The 26,266-nt window shown below is 41.1% G+C and overlaps 1 protein-coding gene across 2 annotated transcripts in view; it reads right to left on the reverse strand.

The window, feature by feature from the left end:
* The window catches only part of TEX11 (testis expressed 11), a 318,657-nt gene extending 296,808 nt beyond the window's left edge, over positions 1 to 21,849 (reverse strand). The window contains exons 1-4 of one of the 2 annotated variants that reach the window (XM_059156761.1): positions 21,542 to 21,849; positions 20,575 to 20,632; positions 1,685 to 1,806; positions 721 to 805 (exon numbers count right to left, since the gene is read on the reverse strand). In XM_059156761.1, coding sequence (XP_059012744.1) covers positions 721 to 805; positions 1,685 to 1,806; positions 20,575 to 20,611 — 244 coding nt within the window. In that variant the 5' untranslated portion in view covers positions 20,612 to 20,632; positions 21,542 to 21,849. Of the gene's footprint in view, positions 1 to 720; positions 806 to 1,684; positions 1,807 to 20,574; positions 20,633 to 21,525 lie in introns of both variants that reach the window. The other variant, XM_059156759.1, reaches the window with a different exon arrangement.
* Between the last annotated feature and the right edge of the window lie 4,417 nt (positions 21,850 to 26,266).

Raw genomic sequence — 26,266 nt, forward strand, 5'->3', positions numbered from 1 at the left:
TGAGCCCAAAGTTCATCAACCTATCTCATGGGAAATTATTCTTTTATGATTTTTAAATCTAAATCCCTCACATGGCAACATTTCCCATTCTATTATCAATGGAGAAAGAAACTACTATTTGATAGTCCTTCAGAAGCCTGAAGATTCTGATCATCTCTTCTCCAGGAAAGATAATCCATGTCCTTTAATACTTCCTCAAGTTCTCATTTTCCCACCCTTTAATCATCTTTGTTGTTCACCACCAGACTATTTCTTGCAACAATGCTTTTATTTTACTTTTTTTTTTAAAGATTTTATTTATTTATTTATTTGACAGACAGAGATCACAAGTAGGCAGAGAGGCAGGCAGAGAGAGAGGAGGAAACAGGCTCCCCGCTGAGCAGAGAGCCCGATGCAGGGCTCAATCCCAGGACCCTGAGATCATGACCTCAGCCGAAGGCAGCGGCTTAACCCACTGAGCCACCCAGGCACCGCAGCAACAATGCTTTTATTAATCAAGACCTAACCTCTAGAAAAAAAAATCATAAAATTCAGGACATTTGCTTAAGAAACTTCTATGTATGGGTCATTTTTTTGTTTAGTTTTATTTTAACAAATATCTATCCACAAACTAGTCAAGATATTATTTAAAGTACAGGAACAATTTAATGTGTAATAAAAATACTACTAATATATAATAGAAATACTACTCAAACCAAGAGTCACAAAATATATACGTACATTTAGCTTTCTGCTCTTCACTTATAATCAAACCTACTCTCTTGGTGACTGCCCAGTTCCACAGGTTTACTGCCATTTCTTCCACCTGGGTAAGAGAAACATTTTCTCAGCAAGTTAAAATACTGTCTACCTCCAAAGAAAATATTTTTCTTGCATGTTTCATGGTCCTGTGACTATTGTGGATCATTTACAGGCCCTCTGTAATCTAGTCCCATTCTACCTTGCTTCCCCCAAAACATACCCACTGTAGAGTAATTATTTGACTGTCCCATGAACACAACTTGTTAATTCCTATCTATTTAGTTTTATTCATACTACTGGCTTTACCTAATAAACCTCCTCCCATTGCCTTTATATGACTCAAATTCACTTCAGTCTCCCCAGGAACATATACAAAACTTCAGCAACTATTACAGTCTACATTGATCTCTTTCCTCTTTGAATTTTTATATTCATTAAGTTTCACATAATTGAGCAGTTAGTTATGCTGCTTTGTATCATTTATTGTTTTAGCTGTTAAGGCATTAGGCCTGAAAATCCAAAAATAAATTTCTATGTATTTATAATGGTTAATCATGAAGACTATTTTTTTCTTATACAGGACAGTAATAGTGAATCATCAAAATTTATCAGGGGCACCTTGCTGGCTTAATCAGTGGAGCATCCAACTCTTACTCTCTGGGTTGTGAGTTTGAGCCTCATGTTGGGTGTAGAAATTCCTTAAAAATAAAATCTTTCAGGGGCTCCTAGGTGGCTCAGTCACTTAATCATCGGTCTTCGGCTCAGGTCACGATCCTGGAGTCCCACAATCAAGCCCCACATCAGGCTCCCTGTACAGTGGGTCAGTGGGGAGTCTACTTCTCTTTCCCTCTGCCCCCAGCACTGCTCTCGCTCTCTCTCGCTCACTCTCTCAAATAAATAAAATCTTTAAAAATACAAAAAAATCTTTTATTTTTGTACCAACCTGAGCATCCTGTATTTCAGCCATAGACTCCCTGTTGATATTTGCTATGTCGGCAAATAGTCTGTCAATTGCCTCAGGTATGCTGGGTGAATTATCTCTTAAAATCAGGTTTTCAACGATTTCTGAAATAACGATGGATAATAAAAGTGCTGTGAACCATATCACCATTAGCTAAAAGTAGCAAATCATTTTGAAATCTGTTCCTAGATCTTTGGTAAAATGTATACAGCATGAAGAAACTTGTATTATCCTTAGAGTAAAACCTAACTGGATACAAAGCTTCACGTAACTAAGAGTAGAGTACAATTTTCAAATAAAATTTGTATTCCATGAGAGTCACTTGTTTATAACTTATTATCGCTCATTCCCAGAAAGCAGAATGTACTGACTTCACAATCAGGTCACCTTAAAACTACAAAATAGAAATTAACAATGTCTTCAAAACTAGAATATGTAGAAATTCTGGGGACACTTGGGTGGCTCAGTCGGTTAAATCACTGCCTTCAGCTCAGGTCATGATCCCAGGGTCCTGGGATACAGTCCCACATGGGGTTCCTTTCTCAGCAGGGAGTCTGCTGGTCTCTCCCCCTCTCTCTGTGCCTGCCACTCTGCCTGCTTATGCGCTTGCTCACTCTCTCTGACAAATAAATAAAATCTTAAAATAAAGAAAATCTAGAAATTCTGAAAGGAGATATATATGTGCCCTGTAAAACTGAAATACTTATTATTAATAATTTTAAGCATTAGACAGACATAACTAACAATGCTGGCTCTGAAGTCTGACCTTACTCTGTGAGAAAAAAATGACATGCCCAATTAGCAACAACATTAACCAGTTATTGAATCTGTACAAATGATGTCACCATTTTCTAAACAATCTGAGCTCCAGACTCCATATAAATGAATCTTAAAAGGCCACAGAGTTCCTTAAAAATGAAGCATGATATAAAATCACAATTGATGCCTTTCATACTATCAAACTGAGATTTTTCCAAACTCATGTAACAGAGGTCTACATAACCTCTACATGTCTCTAATTTCTTACAATATTGTTGAGCATCAACTAGCAAAAATGTTAATATTCACAATCCTAAGCACTACAGAGCACTTTCTGAAAAAGTATTTTAGAAGTGTTTTAATTATCTTTTTCCTTGCCATAGCACATACCCTCCCCAATATCCATCACCCAGCCACCCCATCCCTCCCACCCACCCTCTCCCTGAAATAACTTTCAACATGCTGCAATAATCTGCTAAATGAAAAACTGTTAGTTAAGGGGCGCCTGGGTAGCTCTGTGGGTTAAAACCTCTGCCTTTGGCTCAGGTCATGATCCCGGGGTCCTGGGATTGAGCCCTGCATCGGGCTCTCTGCTCAGCAGGGAGCCTGCTTCCCCCTCTCTCTCTGCCTGCCTCTGACTACTTATGATCTCTGTCTGTCGAATAAATAAATAAAGTCTTAAAAAAAAAAAAGGGGGGGTGCCTGGGTGGCTCAGTGGGTTAAGCCTTTGCCTTCAGCTCAGGTCATGATCTCAGGGTCCTGGGATCGAGCCCCACATCGGGCTCTCTGCTCAGCGGGGAGCCTGCTTCCCCCTCTCTCTCTGCCTGCCTCTCTGCCTACTTGTGATCTCTCTCTCTTTCAAATAAATAAATAAAATCTTTAAAAAAAAAAGAAATACTGTCAGTTAAGCATCAAAAAATAGAATCACATTAAGACTTCATAAAGCAAGGGGTACCCATATGGCTCAGTTGGAGCATGCAACTCTTGATCTCAGGGTTGTGAGTTCAAACCCCATGTGGGGCAAAGAGATTACTTAATAAAAAAAAATAAATAAAGACTTCACAAAGCAAATTATGCTCAAACATACCCAAATATTTTTTTACAGCTCATGGAATCTTTAGAACACACAGCATGAGCAGAGGTATTAAGGAAAATATACCATACATACTTTGTACATCTCAGGTGATGAAATATATACAGAAAGAAAAACCTCTAGCTTCCCTACTCCCATTAAATAGATTGTGGAAAAGCTAATATTAAATATCTTGATTCTTCTAAGATTAGGTAAGTATTACGCTGAGGAGCATATATATTACAGCCCTTTCTCAAAATACTGGTAACAGAATTAGGGAAGTTTAGAATGGGAGCAAATACCTGCAAATCATATATCTGGTAAGGGAGTAATATCCAAAATATATAAAGAACATATACAATTCAAAAGCAAAAAAATACAATAATTATTTTTAAAAAATAAAAGCAATAAAACAATCTAATTTACAAATGGGCAGAGGATCTGAATAGACATTTTTCCAAAGAAGACATACAGAAAGTCAACAAGGGCCTGAAAAGATGCTCAACATCACAAATCATCAGGGAAATGAAAATCAAAATCACGGGGCGCCTGGGTGGCTCAGTGGGTTAAGCCGCTGCCTTCGGCTCAGGTCATGATCTCAGGATCTTGGGATCGATCGAGTCCCGCATCGGGATCTCTGCTCAGCAGGGAGCCTGCTTCCCTCTCTCTCTCTCTGCCTGCCTATCTGTCTACTGTGAGCTCTCTCTGTCAAATAAATAAATAAAATCTTAAAAAAAAAAAAAATCAAAATCACAATGAATTAGCACCTCACATCTGTTAGAATGGGTAATAAAAAAACTAAGAAAGAGGGGCACCTGGCTGGCTCAGTCAGTAGACCGTGGGACTCTTGATCTCATTCAGAGTCTCATGAGTTCAAGCCCCACAATGGGCATGGAGCCTATTTAAAAAAAAAAAAAGACAAGAAATAACAAGTGTTGGCAAGGATGTGAACAAAAAGGAACCCTTGTGCACTGTTGGTGGGAACATAAATTGGTGCAGCCACTACAGAAAACAGTATGGAATTCCTCAAAAATTAAAAATAGACCTACCATATAATCCAACAATTCCACTTCTGGGTATTTATTTGAAGAAAATGAAAGCACTAACTTAAAAAATATATATATTTCCCCACATTCACTGAAGCATTATTTACAACAGCCAAAATACAGCAACTACAGATAAATTAATAAATTATGGTATACAAATATACACATACACACACACAATGGAATATTATTCAGCCATAAAGGTGAAGGAATTTGTAACAAGATAGATGGAACTTAAGGACATTCTGCTAAGTGAAATAAGTCAGAGAAAGACAAATATTATATAATCTCTCTTATATGTGGAATCTTAAAAAAAAAAAAAAAAGGCACCAAGCTCATGGGCACCTGGGAGGCTCAGTCAAGCTTCTGTCTTTGGCTCAGGTCATGATCCCAGGGTCCTGAGACTGAGTCCCACATTGGGCTCCCTGCTTCTCCCTCTGCCTCTTCCCTCTGCTCGTGCTCTCTCAAATAAATAAATAAAATCTTAAAAAAAAAAAAAAAACAAGCTCATAGATACAGAGAACAAACTGGTGGTTTCAGGTGTATGGGCGGGGGGGGGGGGTGTGAAATGGGTGACCAGAGTCAAAGGTACAAACTTCTAGTTATAAAGTAAATTAAGTCATGGAGATGTAATGTATAACATGGTAACAATAACTAGTAATACTGTATTGCACATTTGAAAGTTGTTAAAAGAGTAAATCTTAGAAGTTCTCATTACACGGGTGCTTGGGTGGCTCAGTGGGTTAAAGCCTCTGCCTTCTGCTCAGGTCATGATCTCAGGGTCCTGGGACTGAGACCCGCATCAGGCAAGGTGGGGAGCCTGCTTCCTCCTCTCTCTGCCTGCCTCTCTGCCTACTTGTGATCTCTGTCTGTCAAATAAATAAATAAAAGTCTTTAAAATAAAAAATAAAAGTTCTCATCACGAGAAAAAGCTTAACTATGCATGGTGAAAGATATTAACTAGACTTGTGGTGATCATTTCACAATACATACAGTGACCAAATCATTATGATACACACCTAAACTAATATAATGGTATATGTCAATTATACCTCAATAAAAAAAGAATTAGGAAAGTTTAAAAATTGTTTTTAAGAATTCAAGTATTATTTTAAAAGATTCCTTTTTTTAAAAGATTTTATTTATTTATTTGATAGAGAAAGAGAGCACAAGCAGTGGGAGCAGCAGGCAGAGGGAGAGGGAGAAGCAGGCTCCCCACCAAGCAAGGATCCTGACTCAGGACTGGATCCCAGAACCCTGGGATCATAACCCAAGCTGAAGGCAGATACCCAACAGACGGGGCCATCCAGGTGTCCCTAAAAACAGATTCTTGAAATGTTCTTGAAAAGAAAACAAAAACCCAATATAAATTTTCAATTTGAGTTCCTTTTTAAAAAAAATACATATACTTTACTAGAATACTACTCACGACTTGTGGTTACATAATACATGAGATTGCAAAGACATTAATTTTGATTTGTGAATGTCCTCTTAATGTTTTATATAATTCATTCTCTGTCAACATAATTCTGGTCCTTTCAAAACATATTTTCAATGTCAATCAGTTGAGAAACTTGACTGACACCAGCTGAAGCAATGAAAGCACTGCAGTGCTTTAGGATAAAATGCAGTCAGCAAAACTGAATAAGTAGTAGACATCACACAGCTAAATGGTTGGACTTACATTATGAACGAGAGAGACCTGCTTCTGGGAGAAGCTCAGAAAAGAACTTCTATAAATACAGCTTATTCCTGAGATCTGAGGACGACAAGCTGTATTAAGATTACATCCAGCAAGATTGTACATTTTGAAAGGAAGTTATTCAATTATCTTCCTAACTACTGAAATAAACTATGATTTACAGCATGATTTCAGTCAATTTAATTTAAATGAGATTCATCCTGAAGGGGTTACTTTATTCAGATAGCCATGTTAATCAGTACCAATTAATTCTGATTTGATAGACCGCATTCTAGGTACAGAATAATAGAAAATAAGCATCTTCCCTATCCTTGAGAAAGGGAGCTTCCACTACAACAAGGAAAAATAATCTATCGAAAGTCCTGCCAAGTCTCTTCCTGTGGCCTCCATCAGCTCAACCAGTCATTTGAAAGCCAAAGTAGCTCAAAGACCTGTCACGGTCAATTCAAGATTCTACTCCAAGTCACAATGACTATCTGCAACTTCTTTAGTGAGAAAAAAACAAAAATGACAATAAAATTAACATTGCATAGTGCTTTACAGTCCCAAAGCTTTTTCACATGTATTCTCATTTAATCATTAATCTATTCTGCAAGGGAGACATTTTTATTTTAAAAGACGCAGAAACAGATTTAACAAAGTGCAGTGACTTCTCTAATGATACAAAGAGAAAATAGCAAACTAGGATCTGAACTCAGTCTTTCTAATTTGAAATCCTGTACTTTCCCTTATTCTAGTTCTGTCAGGAAGGGCCTGAAGCAAGTGATATGCCAAGACTGATACAGCTAAAAAACAGCAGGTAGAAAAAAAAATGAGCCAACACCACTCAGCATATCACACTGTAACTCTGATTGCAGGCTAAGAGAAAGTATCCCAGCTGAGGCTAGTCTGAATGACCATAGCCAAATATTCAGTGTCAAACAGCATGGCAAACTCAGACAAACAGGTTAAAATCACACTGTAAATAATATTTTCTATGGTCAGAGAGATCATCGTTTTTTTTTAAAGGTTTTATTTATTTGACAGAGAGAGATCACAAGTAGGCAGAGAGGCAGGCAGAGAGAGGAGGAAGCAGGCTCCCTGCTGAGCAGAGAGCCCGATGTGGGACTCGATCCCAGGACCCTGAGATCATGACCTCAGCCGAAGGCAGCGGCTTAACCCACTGAGCCACCCAGGTGCCCGAGATCATCATTTTTATACAGTATTCCAGGAGGTCCAAATGACAAACTGGGTATGGTACAAGAGAATCCAAGCAGCTAGCTGTAATGCAGAAGTCAGAGGGAACTGCCTGCAACGTAGTTCAAAGAGAACTATTCACAGTGGTGTATTGTACTTCTGAGCATCTTGGTCGTGGAGGGCAACTAGAAAAGGACACAGAATAGGCTAACTCCGTGAAAATCCTGACAAACAGAAACGATACAACTAGCTCCAAAGCTCAACAGGTACCTAGAGTTTGCCCCTAGCATGTTAAATCTCAAATCTGATGGCCAGCAGGACTTCACGTCAAACCAACACTTCCCTACTGCACAATACTGCTATTCTTTTTGGCCCTGGACAGAACTGGCTTAGTGACTGGAACGAACCAAAGCCTGGGCTCAACAGGAGATAAAGCTATATAAAGTTCTGGAGGGCAACTGGCTGGGAGTATGGGGAAGCAAGAGCTGACAAGATCACGCTAACCAAAAGGGAATTTAGCTCGATTCTGGTCAAACTACATAAGTAGGAAGAATATCCCAAAGAACCACAGCTCAGTCCTCTCAACCAAAGGCACACTATCTAGGGATGCAATTAGATATTTTTTATCTTTCACACTCTTCTAAATACAAGGCCCATAACCAAACTCAAGTTGCCAACTCATCCAATCCTATCCGTAAGCATCTTCTTTACCAAGTATCTGTATATATTACTCTCTTACTCTCACTGTACCCTGTTCCCCTTCGTAGCTGAGCCCTGTTGTTTTTTTTTTTTTTCAGCGAAAGTGTGTATACATCTTATCTATTAATCTATAAGTGGATTCATTACACCTGTCAAAATGGCTAATATCAAGAAGGCAAGAAATAACAAGTGTTGGCAATGACCTGGAGACAAAGGAACCCTTCAGGGTGCCTGGATGGCTCAGTCTGTTAAGTGTCTGTCTTCACCTCAAGTCAGGTCCTGGGATCAAGTCCCACATTGGGCTCCTTGCTCTGCAGGGAGCCTGCTTCTGCCTGCCACTCTTCTCCCTACCTCTGCATGTGCCCCAACGCCAAATAAATAAATAAATATTAAAGGAGTGCTCTGCAAGAGGCACATATATTTAAAAAATATAAATTAATTTTAAACTTGAGAGGCGCCTGGGTGGCTCAGTGGGTTAAAGCCTCTACCTTCGGCTCAGGTCATGATCCCAGGGTCCTGGGATCGAGCCCCACATCGGGCTCTCTGCTCAGCAATGAGCCTGCTTCCTTCTCTCTCTCTCTCTCTCTCTCTCTCTCCCTCCCTCCCTCTCTCTCTGCCTGCCTCTCTGCCTACTTGTAATCTCTGCCTGCCAAATAAATAAAATCTTTTTTTAAAAATTAATTTTAAAATTAAAATTAAATAAATACAAAACCTTTTAATTTAAAAAAAATCAGCACAAGTACTGCAAGAAAACAGCATGGGGGTTCCTCAAAAAACTGAAAATATGAAGGATGCATGGGTGGCTCAGTGAGTTAAGCCTCTGCCTTCTGCTCAGGTCATGATCCTAGGGTCCTGGGATCGAGTCCCGCATGGGCTCCTTGCTCGGCAGGGAGCCTGTTTCTCTCTCAGACTCTGCTTGCCTCTCTGCCTGCTTGTGTGCTCGCTCTCTTTCTCTTTCTCTCTGACAAATAAATAAAATCTTAAAAAACTAAAAATATGATTCAATCATTCTATTACTGGGTATTTACCCAAAGAAAAATGAAAACACCAATTCAAAAGGATATATACACCCTTATGTTTACTGTAGCATCATTTACAATGGCCAAGATATGGACCCCACTGTTTTTGACTGAGAATGTTCTATTCAGCTAAGATCTGGTTTGTTTGTTTGTTTGTTTTAAAGATTTTATTTATCCACTTGACAGACAGAGATCAAAAGCAGGCAGAGAGGCAGGCAGAGAGAGGAGGAAGCAGGCTCCCTGCTGAGCTGAGAGCCCCATACAGGGCTCGATCCCAGGACCCCGAGATCACGACCTGGGCCGAAGGCAGAGGCTTAACCCACTGAGCCACCCAGGTGCCCCACGATCTGGTTTGTTTTAATTACCACAGTTACCAAAGGCTATTTCTGTTTAACCAACTTCAATTTAATTAAATGATTTCTGTTTACTGAGTGTTAACAATCTGATAGGCACTGGAGAAAGACTCAATCCAAGACACTAGCCTAGCAGATTCACATCTGAATTAGACCAAAAACAACACTTGGAAAGGCTGGGAATGCAGCTGACAAACTGTAACAACACATTTGGAAGGCTGAAGTGGATTAGCTAGGCTGAGTACATTTTAGCAACTCTCACCAAAAGAGGTATTTGAAGGAAGAAAGAAGTCTAAGATGATTAAACTGTCTTTGTGGTTTCTTATCTCTAAACTATTATAAACTACACACAATATATATAAAATAAAACTTGCACAGAAGAGATCAAAAGTGTAATAAAATCAGAAGATGGCTAATTTTCCACACACAATATCTTTAGCCTTTCCAAACCTAACAGAGTATACTAGTTATTTAGAGGATCAATAAAGAAATCATAAACAATTAGGCATCCCATGAATTGGTTTTGGGTTTTAGTTGTTTTTACAGAGGGAGATAGAGTCAGGAGGGGCAGAGGGAGTGAGAGAATGCCATGCTGGGCATGAAGCACAATGCAGGGTTTGATCTCACAATCCTGAGATAACAACCTAACCCAAAATCCTGAATCACAGGCCTAACCAACTGAGCCACCCAGGCACCCCACTCTTTTCCCTATAAATTGTTTTTATGGTGAGGGAATAACACAGGAAAGCTTTATCTAATGTATCAGTGCACATTTCTAAATCTCCATCAGAAATATACAAGGTCAGGGTACCTGCGTGGCTCATTAGGTTAACAATCTGCCTTCAGGGGCGCCTGGGTGGCTCAGTGGGTTAAGCCGCTGCCTTCGGCTCAGGTCATGATCTCAGGGTCCTGGGATAGAGTCCCGCATCGGGCTCTCTGCTCAGCAGGAAGGCTGCTTCCCTCTCTCTCTCTCTCTGCCTGCCTCTCCATCTACTTGTGATTTCTCTCTGTCAAATAAATAAATAAAATCTTTAAAAAAAAAAAACAATCTGCCTTCAGCTTAGGTCACGGTCTCAGGGTCCTGGGATTGAACCCAGCGTGGGGCTCCCTGCACAGTAGGGAGACTGCTTCTCCTTCTCCCTCAGCTGCTCCCCCTGCTTATGCTTTCTCTCACTCTTCCATTCTCTATCAAATAAATAAAATCTTTTTTAAAAAGAAAAGAAATATACAGGGTCATCCCTGGTGATAGCAACATGAATAAAAGTTCTTTCATCTATTCATTCATAATTTTTTTTAAAGATTTTATTTATTTATTTGACAGAGAGAGATCACAAGCAGGCAGAGAGAGGAGGAAGCAGGCTCCCCACCGAGCAGAGAGCCCGATGCGGGGCTCGATCCCAGGACCCTGGGACCATAACCTGAGCCAAAGGCAGAGGCTTTAACCCACTGAGCCACCCAGGCGCCCCTCATTCATAAATATTTAATGAGAGGTGTCTTGGTGGCTGATACAGTTAAGATACCAACTTGAGATTTCAGGTCCTGGGATGAGGCCACACTCAGCGGAGAGTCTGCTTAAGATTCTCTCCCCCATTCCTTCTTCCCCTCTCCCCATTCATGCTCGCTGTCTTTCTATAAAATAAACCTTTAAAAATAAACACGGGACGCCTGGGTGGCTCAGTTGGTTAAGCAGCTGCCTTCGGCTCAGGTCATGATCCCAGCATCCTGGGATCGAGTCCCACATCGGGCTCCTTGTTCGGCAGGGAGCCTGCTTCTCCCTCTGCCACTGCCTGCCATTCTGTCTGCCTGTGCTCACTCTCTCTCCCTCTCTCTGACAAATAAATAAAATCTTTAAAAAAAAAATAAAAATAAAATAAATAAATAAATAAATAAACAAGGGGCGCCTGGGTGGCTCAGTGGGTTAAAGCCTCTGCCTTTGGCTCAGGTCATGATCCCAAGGTCCTGGGATCAAGCTCTCTGCTCAGCAGGGAGCCTGCTTCCCCTTCTCTCTCTGCCTGCCTCTCTGCCTATTTGTGAACTCCGTCTGTCAAATAAATAAATAAAGTATTTAAAAAAATAAAAATAAATAAATAAATAAACATTTAATGATGATCACGTTATTTTGCTAAGCACAGATATAATGTAAACAAGACATAGTTCCCTCCCTTGAGCAGCTTACAGTCATTTCCACACAAGATATATGAATACACATTTACCAATCAACCAATTTCTTAGAGCTATAAATCACCTCAAAATTTCAGTAAAACAGGGGCGCCTGGGTAGCTTAGTCGGTTAAGCGACTGCCTTTGACTCAGGTTATGATCTTGGGGTCCTGGGATAGAGTCATGCATCGGGCTCCCAGCCGAGGGGGGAGCCTGCTTCTCCTTCTTCCACTCTCCCTGCCTTTTGCGTGTGCTCTCTCTCTCTCTCAAATAAATAAATAAATAAATAGTTTAGTAAAACACTAATTTTACAACTGATTAAAATAAAGCATAGAGGGGCACCTGGGTGGCTCAGTGGTTAAGCCTCTGCCTTCGGCTCAGGTCATGATCCCAGGGTCCTGGGATCGAGCCCCGCATCGGGCTCTCTGCTCAGCGGGGAGCCTGCTTCCTCCTCTCTCTCTGCCTGCCTCTCTGCCTACTTGTGGTCTCTGTCTGTCAAATAAATAAATAAAATCTTAAAAAAAAAAAAAAAGCATAGAGAAGTTAATTAACTTGCCCAAGATAGAAGCTATTAGTAACATAGCATGAACAAAATACAAGACAACGTCACTCTTTCTACTTTGGCTGGTGTCCACATTTCTCCTTGTAAAACTTAAGTCAACAAACACTGAGAATGCCTGGTACCAAGCAGATACCGTGCATCTTGGTAGGAATACAAAGATGAAGGAGGCCATCTATGCCATCAAGTAGGTAGATCACAGGAAATTAAAATGGGAACATTTACAATATTATGTATTAAGTGCTATGAATACCAAATGAATATAAAGAAAGAATTGAGAAGCTGCCCATTTGAGAGTTGGGTTGTAAGAATAGCAGAATAGGCTTCATTAAGGTGCCATTCTATTTGAGATGGCTCTTGAAGGATGAGTTGGAGATCACGAGACAACATACTAAACAGAGGGAGATGCATACAGGTGCTGAAAAGCACAATGGGTTCAAATAACCATAAATAATTATATATGGTTAGAAAAATGGGTAAAAGAAGGTTACAGGAAACATCATTAGAAAAGCATGTGGAAGGAGAGCTAGGTTGGCTCAATCAGTAGAGACTCCTGTTCTCACGGTCATAAATTCAAGCCACCACATTGGACATAGATCTTACTTTAAAAAAAAATTAGGAAAGGCAGGCATGTAGGGGACACAGCCTGAAACACATTACATGGCAGACTAAGAAGGTTGCATTGTGTTACTCTACTTTTTTTTTTAGATTTTATTTATTTATTTGACAGACAGAGATCACAAGTAGGCAGAGAGAGAGGAGGAAGCAGGCTCTCCGCAGAGCAGAGAGCCCGATGCGGGGCTCGATCCCATGACCTGAGCCGAAGGTAGAGGCTTCAACCCACTGAGCCACCCAGGCACCCCAATTATTCTACCTCTTCATAAACTGTATTATTATTGCTACCTAATATGTACATACCAGGTGACCCCAACAAGATTTCTGCACAGGCCATACAGAAGCTATGCTCATAACTCTGAACTATGTGGCCCTGTCTTGGAACATTTCCTAATAACTCTGCCATTCCTCATCTGAGGATTCCCATTATGGTATTTAAAGGAATAGGGAAAAAATAGTTCAGGGAAGCTTCCAAATGAATTAAATCCATTGAGATCCAAAGAACATCAATGATCTTGACTAAGTTTAGTATTAAAGTTTTTAAGTCTAGATCTGCAGTCTAACATGGCAGCCACATGTGGCTACTGAGTACTTTAAATGTCGTTAGTCCAAAGTGAAATATGCTATAATTGTAAAATACACATCAGATTTCAAATATTTAGTATAAAAAAATGTAAAATAACTCAGTAATTTTGTATGCTGATTACATGTTGAAATATTTTGAGATATGTGGGGCTAAAATATAGTATTAAGGTTATAATTTTTACTAAAAATAATTGCACCTCTCTTTACTTTTTTTTTCCTCTTTACTTTTCAAATGTGACTACTCAAAAAAAAAATTTTTTTTTAAGTAGGCTCCAAACTAAGCATGGAGTTTAATGCAGGACTTGAACTCACGACCCTGAGATCAAGACATGAGTTGAGATCAAGAGTCGGATGCTTAACCAGCTAAGCCACCCAGGCATCCCTATAAATTACACTTGTAGCTCACATTATAGGTCTAACAGATAGGGCTGAACTAGAGTAACATATTGTGACTGACTTCTGAAAATTTGTTGAAGCAAATTAGTTAGTATCTACATAATAGTCATCATAAATTTAATAGGAAAAGTATAAACTTAGAAATTGTAATGGACCATAAGGGTATATATAAATAAAAGCAAACACAAAGATGTTAGAAATCTAGAAAAAGAAGAACTGTCTCCAAATTAACCATAGGAGCAGTGCCTGGGTGGTGCAAGCAGTTAAGCATCTGCCTTTGGCTCAGGTCATGATCCCACAGTCCTAGGATCAAGCCCTATAGTAGGTTCCCTGCTCAGCAGGGAGTCTGCTTCTCTCTTCCCCCCTCCCCCTCCCCTATTTGTGCTCTTTCTCTCCCTCTCTTAAATAAATACATAAAACCTTTAAAAAAAAAAACAAATTAACCATAAGAGAGGGAGTCCTAAAACTTGATAAACAGTTGGCATTCTTTAAGAATCCTGATGCTCGGGCGCCTGGGTGGCTCAGTGGGTTAAGCCGCTGCCTTCAGCTCGGGTCATGATCTCAGGTCCTGGGATCGAGTCCCACATCGGGCTCTCTGCTCGGCAGGGAGCCTGCTTCCTCCTCTCTCTCTGCCTGCCTCTCTGCCTACTTGTGATCTCTCTCTGTCAAATAAATAAATAAAATCTTTAAAAAAAAAAAAAAAGAATCCTGATGCTCACTAATAACAATTGATTCCCCAGTTAAAAAAAAAAGGAATCCTGATGCTGAGAAGGACAACTGAGCTAAATTGTTTTTTGTTGTTTTTTTTTTTTTTTTTTGACAGACAGAGATCACAAGTAGGCAGAGAGGCAGGCAGAGAGAGAGGAGGAAGTAGGCTACCTGCTGAGCAGAGAGCCCAATGCAGGGCTTGATGCCAGGACCCTGGGATCATGACCTGAACCAAAGGCAGAGGCTTTAACCCACTGAGCCACCCAGGTGCCCCTGAGCTAAATTATCTTCATACAACTATACTTTAAACACTATTCTTTAAACACTCAATTTTTTTCTATTCCCATATTAAGTTGCTTTCTATTTTGGATGGACCTGGTGCTTGCCAAGATGAGGAACTTTCTCTGAATCAGACAGGATGGTGTTAGGAAACACCCCCAGCCCAGGCACTATTTTTTTTTTATTGAGGTATAATTGACATATATTAGTTTCAGGTGCACAACATATTATTCAACAATTCTACGCATTATGCTATAGTCAACAAGATAAGTATAGTTACCATCCATCACCATACAACATTATTCCAATATTATTGACTATATCCTTATGCTGTACTTTTCATCCCGATGACTTTTTATTTTATAACTAGAAGTTTATACCTCTTAATTCCCTTCAAATTAAGAACTGAATCTTTCAAAATCTGTCCTCCAGAAAGGACATACTCTAGATAATCTGTTGACCTGGTTACAAAGACACTTTACATCTCAGCAAATCCACTCCTAGGTATTTCCCCCAAGAGAAATGAAAACCTAAGTCATTTTAAAAACCTTATACATGGGGGCACCTTGGTAACTCAGTGGGTTAAGCCACTGCCTTCGGCTCAGGTCATGATCTCAGGGTCCTGGGATGGAGCCCCACATCGGGCTCTCTGCTCAGCAAGGAGCCTGCTACCCCTGCCCCCCACCTGCCTCTCTGCCTACTGTGATCTCTGTCTGTCAAATAAATAAATAAAATCTTTAAAAAAAAACTTAGACATGAATATTCATAACAACTTTATTCATGATAGTCAAAATGTCCATCAAGATATGAATGGATAGGGGCGCCTGGGTGGCTCAATGGGTTAAGCCGCTGCCTTCAGCTCAGGTCATGATCTCAGGGTCCTGGGATGGAGCCCCGCATCGAGCTCTCTGCTCAGCAGGGAGCCTGCTTCCTTCTCTCTCTCTCTCTCTGCCTGCCTCTCAGTGTACTTGTAATTTCTCTCTGTCAAATAAATAAATAAAATCTTTAAAAAAAAAGATATGAATGGATAAACTATGGTATATTTATTCCATGGAATATTACTAAGCAATAAAAAAATTAACTACTCCTATACAACAATATGGATGAATCTCAAAATAATTATGCTTAGTGAAACACAGCACAGAAAAAAAAATACGTAATATATGATTTCATTTATAAACTAATCTATAGTGAAAGAAATCAGAACAGTGGTTGCCTAGAGTAGACAATGGGGGGTAGACTGACTACAAAGGGGCATGAAAGAATTCTCTAATAATGTTCTATTCTTTGAAATGTTATTTATGTGGTTTCACATTTGCTCAAAAAATGGTATCAACCTGTACACTTAAAATGTGCAAATTCTACTCTACATAAATTATGCCTAAGTCTAACTGATTTCTGAGAAAAAAACAATAAAAGAGAAAAAAGAAAAGGAAAGGAAAAGGAAGGTGAGAGGAAGGGAAGGCAGGGGAAAGAAAGAAAAAGTACCGCAGAGCTCAAATCCCTGGAGGCTGTAGGTCAGGAGGATAGCACAGTGTGGCATCAGACTTTGTTCAACATCAGGAAAGCAGTCCTGGAATGCCTGGCTGGCTCAGTCAGAAGAGCATCTGATTCTCAATCTTGGAGTCCTGGGTTCAAAGACTCACTCTGGGTGTAGCAATTACTAAGGGAGGAAAGGAGAAAGGGAGGGAGGCAGGAGAGAGGAAAGGAGAAGAGAAGGGAGGGGAGGGTTGGGGAAGGGAATAGATGGGGTGCCGGGTGGCTCAGATGGTTATGATCCCAGGGTCCTGAGATCAAGCCCCACATCAGGCTCCCTGCTCTGCTGGGAAGCCTGCTTCTCCCTCTAACACTCCCCCTGCTTGTGTTCCCTCTCTCACTGTGTGTCTCTGTCAAATTGGCCTCACCCCAAAAAAAGAAAAAAATAAATTCAATCTTAATTTCATCAGTATCTAAGAGAATGATGATCACTCCTAAATGTAAAGAGGATTCTTTTGTGCTGATCATATGAAACCTAAAATATTGTGTTGTTATGGATACCACGCTTCAAGGAATAACATGAAAAAATAGAACATTTTCAGAGGACAGCACACAAGACGATAAGGTGACTAGAAACCATGAAATACGAGGAATGACTGAACGAACTAAATATGCGTAATCTGAAGAAGAGACTTCCCAGGGGACATAAATATCTTCAAATAGTTCACAATGTGGCATGCAGAAAAGGAGTTACACTTATTTAGCCTCAATGGGTATAATTTAGAAGAATTTCTTCTTGGTCTTGAAACACAAAGATGGATGTTACGTCAATTCTCCCTAAGAAGAAAATGACCTAGAGCTGCCACATGGTTTTCTGGTAGTTTATTTATACAAAACTTGACTGAAAAGGTTACATGTACAGAAGAGAAAACACAAATGGCTAATAAATCTATGAAAATACATTCAATTTCACTAGTTATCAGGGAAATGGAAATTCAAACAATGCTCATGGAAAATGAAAACATAAATGAAAATGAAACTGGCTGAGGATAATATGGGAACTCTGCACTATTTCTGTACTTTTTCTGTAAATCTAGAAGTATTCCAAAATAAAATGATAATTAAAAACAACAACACTTTTCATACCTGCAAATTCTTTTAAGTCTAACAATACCAATTCTTAGCAAGGCTATAGGGAAAAGTGAAAGGAAGAGGGAGTACAAATTATTAAAAACTACTCAACAGCAATTTGACAATATTTATAAAGTTAAGATGCCCATAGCTTTTGACCTAGAAGCTCCACTCCTAAATGTATACCCTGAACAGCAGTGCCACTATACAAGGTAGCTACTAACCACATGTGACTACTGAGAACTTGAAATGAGGCAAGTCCAAAATGAGTTATGTTTTTAAATACAAAATACATACCTGGGGGCACCAGGATGGCTCAGAGTGTTAAGGCTCTGCCTTCAGCTCAGGTCATCATCTCAGACTCCTGGGATCAAGCCCCACATCGGGTTCTCTGCTCAGCAGGGAGCCTGCTTCCCTCTCTCTCTCTCTGCCTGCCTCTCTGCCTACTTGCGATCTATCTCTCTGTCAAATAAATAAATAAAATCTTTTAAAAAAGGGGGGGGACACCGGGGTGGCTCAGTGGGTTAAGCCTCTGCCTTCGGCTCAGGTCATGAAACTAGGGTCCTGGAATCGAGCCCCACATCTGGCTCTCTGCTCCAGGGGGAGCGTGCTTCCACCTCTCTCTCTCTGCCTGCCTCTCTTGCCTACTTGTGATCTCTGTCTGTTAAATAAATAAGCAAAATCTTAAAAAAAAAACTTATGAAAAATACATACCTGACTTCAAAGATTTTGTACAAAAAAAGAACATAAAATATCTCATTAATTTTATATTGATTATATGATGAAATAACATTCTAGATATATTGAGCTATATAATTTATATGGCTTTTTAATTAATTTATTGAAGTAATAATTACACCCTACATGAGGCTCAAACTCACAACCCTGAGATCAAGAGTCGCATGCTCTTCTGACTGAGCAAGACAGGTGCCCCTATAATCTGTACTGTTAAAATTTAATTGGGGCACCTGGGTGGCTCAGTGGGTTAAGCCTCTGCCTTCGGCTCAAGTCATGATCTTGGGGTCCTGGGATCAAGCCCTGCATCGGGCTCTCTGCTCAGGGGGGAGCCTGCTTTCCCCCTCTCTCTCTGCCTGCCTCTCTGCCTACTTGTGATCTCTCTCTCTGGCAAATAAATAAATTTTTTTATTTAATTATTTAGTTTTTTAATGTGGCTGCTATGAAATATAAAATTATTTGTGTTTTCACTGTTTCAGACAGTACTGTCTTAGAGCCTCACCTACAACTGCTCAAGAAATAATTAAATTAAGTGGATCATAACCAACATTTTATTTTAAAGATTTTATTTATTTGACAGAGAGATCACAAGTAGGCAGAGAGAGGGAGAAGGTGCCCCATTAATGAAAAAGCATAGAATAGAAAATGTCATAGTGTTGGGAGAGGAGGGGGGGTGGGGGAATGGGGTAACTGGGTAATGGACATTGGGGTGGGTATGTATTGTAATGAGCACTGGGTATTATATAAAAGACTGGTGAATCACTGACTTGTACCCCTGAAACAAATAATATAGTACATATTAATTAACTGAATTTAAATTTTTTTTAAATATCATAGTGTATTGCATGTAATAAGGGTTATTTCATTAAACTTTTTTTTTTTAAAGATTTTACTTATTTATTTGACAGAGAGAGATCACAGTAGACAGAGAGGCAGGCAGAGAGAGAGAGAGGGAAGCAGGCTCTCTGCTGAGCAGAGAGCCCGATGCGGGACTCGATCCCAGGACTCTGAGATCATGACCTGAGCTGAAGGCAGCGGCTTAACCCACTGAGCCACCCAGGCGCCCTCTTTATCCATTTATTCATCAGAGAGAGAGTGCACACAAGCAAGGGGGGGAGGAAGCCTCAGAGAGAGGGAGAAGCAGGCTCCCTGCTGAGCAAGGAGCCCGATGCCAGACTTGATTCCACAGCCCTGGGAACATGACCCGAGCTAAAGGCAGACACTCAACCTACTGAGCCACCCAGGCATCCCCAGAGCATGCAATTCTTGAACTCAGGGTTGTGGGCTTGAGTCCCATGATGGGTACAGAGATAAAAACTAAAAATAAAATAAAATACATAAATAAAGATACTATGTCCTAAATTAAAACTTAAGGCTTTGGGAGAGCCTAGCTGGCTCAGTCAGTATCATGTGTCATGATCTTGGGGTTGTGAGTTGGAGCCTCATGTAAAAATCAAAGACAAAATTTAAAAAATAAAAAGTTTTTTTAAAAAAGCTTAAGGATTATAAAAAAACCCTTAAGGCTTCATTGTTGTAGTTTTTAAAGGACAAGCATTAACAAAACACTAACCTAATAGATTTGGAGCCACCCTGCTTACTACATATTTCATTATTATGTGAATTTGAATGTGAATGCATTACAGGTCTAATCATGTCCCCAGAAAAAAAGAAATACCATAAACTCTCCCACATCTGGCATGGTTGAGGAATCTGGTGCTCTGGTCAATTAAATTGCTTTTGTTAATTATTAAGGTCTCTCATAAATACCATACATGGATTACCAGTTTTTAAAATAATTAAGATACAATAAAATGCACTTAAGTCTAAAACTACACAGGATATAATTTATTTTTCACTGGTAATTATGGCAAGGCACTTCGGGATCTTGCAGTAATTTTTTTTTTTTTTCAAAGATTTTATTTATTTTATTTGACAGAGAGAGAGATCACAAGTAGGCAGAGAGGCAGACAGAGACAGAGAGGGAAGCAGGCTCCCTGCTGAGCAGAGAGCCCGATGCGGGGCTCGATCCCAGGACACTGAGATCATGACCTGAGCCGAAGGCAGCGGCCTAATCCACTGAGCCACCCAGGCGCCCCTGCAGTAATTTTTTTAATGTACTTTTAAAGCAGTGGATCTCTAATTCAGATTAAACCTGTGTTATTTTGCATGCCATAAAAATTCTCCGAAAACAAGCGATGAATTGTGAATTCTATTTCCTTATACTAGCTTATAAGAGGGTTCCAGAGTCTTAAACATCTATGTTGTTTTTCTGGTACATAAATGAGAAAATTCGGACCTATGGACAGTCCAAAGAGGTAATATTCAGAAACAAAATACATTTAGATCTCAGATAAGGCAACAAACAACTTAACATTTCCTTTACTACCATGTAAAGCTATATACCTTTAAAATCCATGAAACGAAAATCAATATGGTCCATTTTTAAATCTCTGGTTCAGGCCTATGAAATAAGAAAATATTTTAATATTCTGTCCTTTATCCTTCGGGCTCTCAATAAATCTCTTTACAAAGTTTCCAGTTACTTGTTATCCAAAGGGGGAAAAGTGCTTCAGAAATTTTTAAAACTCAGAAAAAGCAGTTAATGAGGGGCAGGGCCTGGCTGTCGCACGCCAAGAACCCGGCCTGAACTAAATTTTCACGCGGTCTTTTCTTAACCATAGTCTGCCCCGCAACAGGGAAACCAGGGCTCGAGGTACCCTGTGATTGGTCTGGCTGGTACTCGATGCCTCCTCCTAATTGGTTCAAAAATCTACCCCACGTCACCACCCATACGTTCAAAGTATCCAATCACTCGCTGTTGTTTTTCCCACTCTTGCAGAGCTGCTAGCACCTTCAGCTCCCCACCCCCAACAATCTTCAAGGGCCCGGTTACAGCGGCATTTTGGTCATTCGCCTCTAAACTTCTATCTCCCGCTTTCAGTGGCCGCACACCACTCCCCATACTTAATCCAAGTCAAAAAAACAAACGAAAAAACCCTCTGCTTTTACCCATTTTCCTTCACCTGAGTCGGCTACAGCAACTCTGCTGTTCAAAACCACTGCCTCAGAGGCCCTCTAAAAAGTATTAAACAGGGACGCCTGGGTGGCTCAGTTGGTTAAGCAGCTGCCTTCGGCTCAGGTCATGATCCCAGCGTCCTAGGATCGAGTCCCGCATCGGGCTCCTTGCTCGTCAGGGAGCCTGCTTCTCCCTCTGCCTCTGCCTGCCATTCTGTCTGCCTGTGCTCGCTCTCTCTCTCTCTGATAAATAAATAAAATCTTAAAAAAAAAAGTATTAAACAAATGGCCACATCTTCTTGCTAGTTGTAAAGCACTCAGAACCTGTAGCTGACCCACCTTTAGCCCTTCCTACCTCTGCTGAGGTAGGATCCCGAACCTCCGCAGGGAACAAAACCGCCACAGTTCCCTCTCCACAAACTCTGTCTACAGGGTCCTTCGACGCTCAGAAGGCACCTCCCCCCATAGTGACGTCAGCAAAGGCCACGCCCAATTGGCCTTTACCCTCTTTGCCGGCTTAAGCGTAAGCGTGGTAGTCGTCAGGGCACGGGGCCCCGAATAGGCCTTAAATCCTAGGGTTGCGTTTTAGAAGGTCGGGGTTAGAATCACAGAGAGTAAGAAAATATGAGGCAATACTGAAAGCACACTACCGTTATTATTGAGAGGGGTGCAGATGGCCAGGGTTACAGGCAAGCAGAGAGGAGGCCTTGGGGGAGATCGAAAAGGGTAAGGGAGAGAGCGGAAAGAGAGAGGGAGAGAGCGGAAAGAGAGAGGGAGAAAGCGGAAAGAGAGAAGGAGGGAGCGGAAATACAGAGGGGGGAGTGAAGGAGGGGGGAGAAGAGGAGGGGGGAAGTGGGGGGGGAAAGGGGGAGAGTTGGAGGGGAGAGGAGGGGGAGGAGGAGGTAGAGCGAAGGAAGTTAACAATACTGCCCACTGGTTATTCAAGAGAGGCAAATGTCAGAAATATCAGAAGTTGAGGGGCGCCTGGGTGGCTCAGTCGTTAAGCGTCTGCCTTCAGCTGAGCTCATGATCCTGGGGTCTTGGGGTGGAGCCCCACATGGGGCTTCCTGCTGGGCAGGGAGCCTGCTTCTCCCTCTCCCACTCCCCATGTTTGTGTTCCCTGTCTCGGTGTATTCCTCTCTGTCCAATAAATAAATAAAGTCATATATATATCAAATGAATAAATAAAATCTTTAAAAAAAAAATTAAAAAAGAAATCTTAGTGATTAATAATCTCTATAGCTGGGATGCCTGGTTAGCTCAATCGCTAGAGCATGCAAGACCTGTCTTTGGGTCACAAGCTCAAGCCCCGTGCTAGGTGTACAGATTACTTTAGATTTTATTTATTTATTTGACAGACAGAGATCACAAGCAGGCAGAGAGGCAGTCAGGGAGAGAGGGGAGGAAGCAGGCTCCCTGAGGAGCAGAGAGCCCGATGCAGGGCTTGATCCCAGGACCCTGGGACCATGACCTGAGCTGAAGGCAGAGGCTTTAACTCACTGAGCCACCCAGGCGCCCCAATGTACAGGTCACTTTAAAAAAGCGTCTGTAGTAGGATGGGTATGATATCATCCAAGATTATATAAGGCAAACAAGAATCAAATGACTCTTGATTAATACTGACTGTAAATATGCCTCTAAATTCAGGGCTATGGAACTGGTACCACTGCATTGAATAAAAAATAAAAATATGCAGAAAAGGTGAAATAAAAAACAAACAAAAGTGAATAAGGGGCGCCTGGGTGGCTCAGTGGGTTAAAGCCTCTGCCTTTGACTCAGGTCGTGATCCCAGGGTCCTGGGATGGAGCCCTGCATCGGGCTCTCTGCTCAGTGGGGAGTCTGCTTCCTCCTCTCTCCCTGCCTGCTTCTCTGCCTACTTGTGATCTCTGTCTGTCAAATAAATAAATAAAATCTTTTTTAAAAAGTGAATAAAAAATATGCAGAAAGGGTGAAAGCCCTTATGTCATTGTATGGGTTTCTCCAGTGTTTTTGTTAAAAAGTAAAAGAAGAAGAAAGGAGATAATAAAAGAAGCAGGTGCATGTTGAGGAGGATATGCAAGAATGAGTAAGAAAATGCCATTAAGGGGCGCCTGGGTGGCTCAGTGGGTTAAAGCCTCTGCTTTCGGCTCAGGTCATGATCCCAGGGTCCTGGGATCGAGCCCCGCATCGGGCTCTCTGCTTGGCGGGGAGCCTGCTTCCTCCTCTCTCTGAATGCCTCTCTGCCTACTTGTAATCTCTGTCTGTCAAATAAATAAATAAAATCTTTTTTTAAAAATGCCATTAAATGGCACTCAACAGGCTGTAGATTATCTTCCCTTACCCTGGCATAAACTACAAATTTTATTCTCCTGTTCTTTAACAAATTAATGCAGATTGGTAAAATAGATAAGCATATAAGGCAGCAGGTGAACAGCATGGACTCTAGTGAGAGCTTATGAAAACTTTCATTAATATGGGGCACCTGGGCGGCTCATTCTGTTGAGCATCTGACTTTTTTTTAAAGACTTTTATTTATTTGTTTGAAAGAGAGACAGTGAGAGAGAGCATGAGAGGCGGGAAGGTCAGAGGGAGAAGCAGACTCCCCATGGAGCTGGGAGCCTGATGCGGGACTTGATCCTGGGACTCCGGGACCGTGACCTGAGCCGAAGGGGGTTGCTTAACCAACTGAGCCACCCAGGCGCCCCAAGCTTCTGACTTTTGGTTTCAGCTCAGATCATGATCTCCGGGTCATGAGATCCAGCCCCGCACCAGGCTCTGCTCTCAGTGCAGAGTCTGCTTGAGATCCTCTTCCTCTCTCTCTGCCCTCCCCCTCTCTCAAATAAATAAATAAATCTTTAAAAAAAAAAAAGACTCTCATTTATCGAGTGGGTTAAAAGACAGTCAGCAACCAAGAATGCAAATTGGTTAATAAGCATGCATTACACCTTATTAAAAAAAAAGAGAGAGAAAAACACCTTCAGAAAAAATATGCAATTATAGACAGGAAAATTCTAAAAACAAAAGGGGTAATGGAGTAAAGGAGAGGGACTTGCTCTACCAGATATTAAAATTCCTGTAAATAAAATTTATGGTAATAGTGCAGACCGATATGGAAATGATTGAACTCAGTGAGGTAGAGTCATTCAAGAAAAAGTTCTGATGCAACTACATAGCTATTTTTTTTTTAGTTTTATTTATTTATTTATTTGACAAACAGAGATCACAAGTGGGCAGAGAGGCAGGGAACAGGGAAGCAGGCTCCCCATCTAGCAGAGAGCCCGATGCTAGATCCCAGGACCCTGGGATCATGACCTGAGCTGAAGGCAGGCGCTTAATGACTGAGCTACCCAGGCACCCCAAAAATCGCATGTTCTACCAACTGAGCCAGCCAGGCACCCCAAGAAGCTATTTTCATTAAAGGAAAAAACCCACAGGAAGATGAGGGAGTTTTATCTGATGGGCATGTATTTTCTCATTAAAGTATGAGGCAGTCAAGAGCAGAGAGTAGGAGGGAGAGATTTGAAGAATGTGAATAAGGTAAGAAACAGTTGTTTTAGAGAGGGGAATTGGAGAGGGAAAAAAAAAAAAAAGGTTCCCAGGTAGTGGTGAGGACCTAGTGAAGGCTGACGGTTGTTAAGCTGCCCAGGTTTAGGATTGCCTCCAAAACTCCTGAACCCCACAGGTGCGATGTTCGGATTCCTCTGGGGGCAAGGCGTAGGACTCTGGAATACTGCCTAGGGAGGTGAAGGTATTTGCAAGAGTCATAATGATAATATATTCAGGAATTTAAGTGGGAAAGGGAGCAAGCAAAGACTGGCAGAACCTGATAAAATAAGAGAAAATGTATGTGGGAGGGGAGAATGAATTAGGGGATTCATGAGGTCAAAGAATTATTGTTGTGGGGTTACTCGAGCAAGTGAGTTGGGGAAGCTGTGGACAGAGAACTTGATGTTTGAATTCGTGGTTTCACAGGTGTACATTCTAGCAAGATCTAGATTATAATGGTGTGACTGGGCAGCTGAGGTACATTCATTGAACCAAATCACAGAACCGCTTTCTTTCATTCATTCGAACGTTCTCATCCACCCACTTCCCTGCCCTTAGACTAAGCTCTGAAAGTAATGACCTTCAAAGAGTCTGACTGGAAGGTATGTTTCCTGCCCTATTTTCCCACTTCATCCCTTCAACATCCGAGGCTGTAGGCACACCAAACTATAAGGTTTCTCAATTTCTTGTCTTTATGCCGAAGGTTCCCTCCTCCTGAAATGCTCTACCCGTTGCTGAAATTACACATTTTACCTATCCTTTGTGCCCCAGTTTAAGAGCCTCCACCTCCATGAAGACTTCCAAGAACTCCCTGATTTGAGTTCTTCATGGGATTTCATGCATAGCTCTCTTAGGACACTTGCTTATTTCCTGCTTGGTGTCTTTGTACGGATTTGGGCCAAGTTTATCCCTCACTCCTGGAGGAGATTAAGATTAGACTATGCCTAAAGCCATCTTTAAGCTCAGCATCTTAAAGAGATTACTCACTAACTGCCTAAGGGTTTCCAAAGTGAGGTATTTAACAGTTCCCTCTCATCCACAGGGGGTATACTCCAAGACCCCCAGGAAATGCCCGAAACCACAGAGAGCACCGAACACGATATATACTATTTCTTCCTGCGCAGACATACCTATGATAAAGTTTATAAATTGGGCACAATAAAGGATTAACAACGGTAATGAAATAGAACAAGTATAACAATATCTTGAGTAATATGAATGTGGTCTCTCTCAAAAGATCTTGTACTGTACTCACCCTTCTTCCAGAGAGGATGTGAGATGATAAAATGCCTACATGGTAAGATGAAGCCAGGTGAATGACATGGGCACTGATGTAGCATCAAGCTACCATTGACCTTTGGACTATACATGAGGACCATTGGCTTCCAGACCATGGTTGATGGAAGTGGGGGGTGGCAGAGAAACCATGGAAAGCTAAATGCATTTAAGGATTATTTGGAAGGGAAGCAGGCCCTCCGCCGAGCAGAGAGCCGGACACAGGGCTCAATCCCAGGACCCCGGGATCATGACCTGAGCCGAAGCATGAGCCGAAGGC

The sequence above is a fragment of the Mustela lutreola genome, chromosome X, assembly GCF_030435805.1.
Source record: "Mustela lutreola isolate mMusLut2 chromosome X, mMusLut2.pri, whole genome shotgun sequence".
NCBI classification, from domain to species: domain Eukaryota; kingdom Metazoa; phylum Chordata; class Mammalia; order Carnivora; family Mustelidae; genus Mustela; species Mustela lutreola.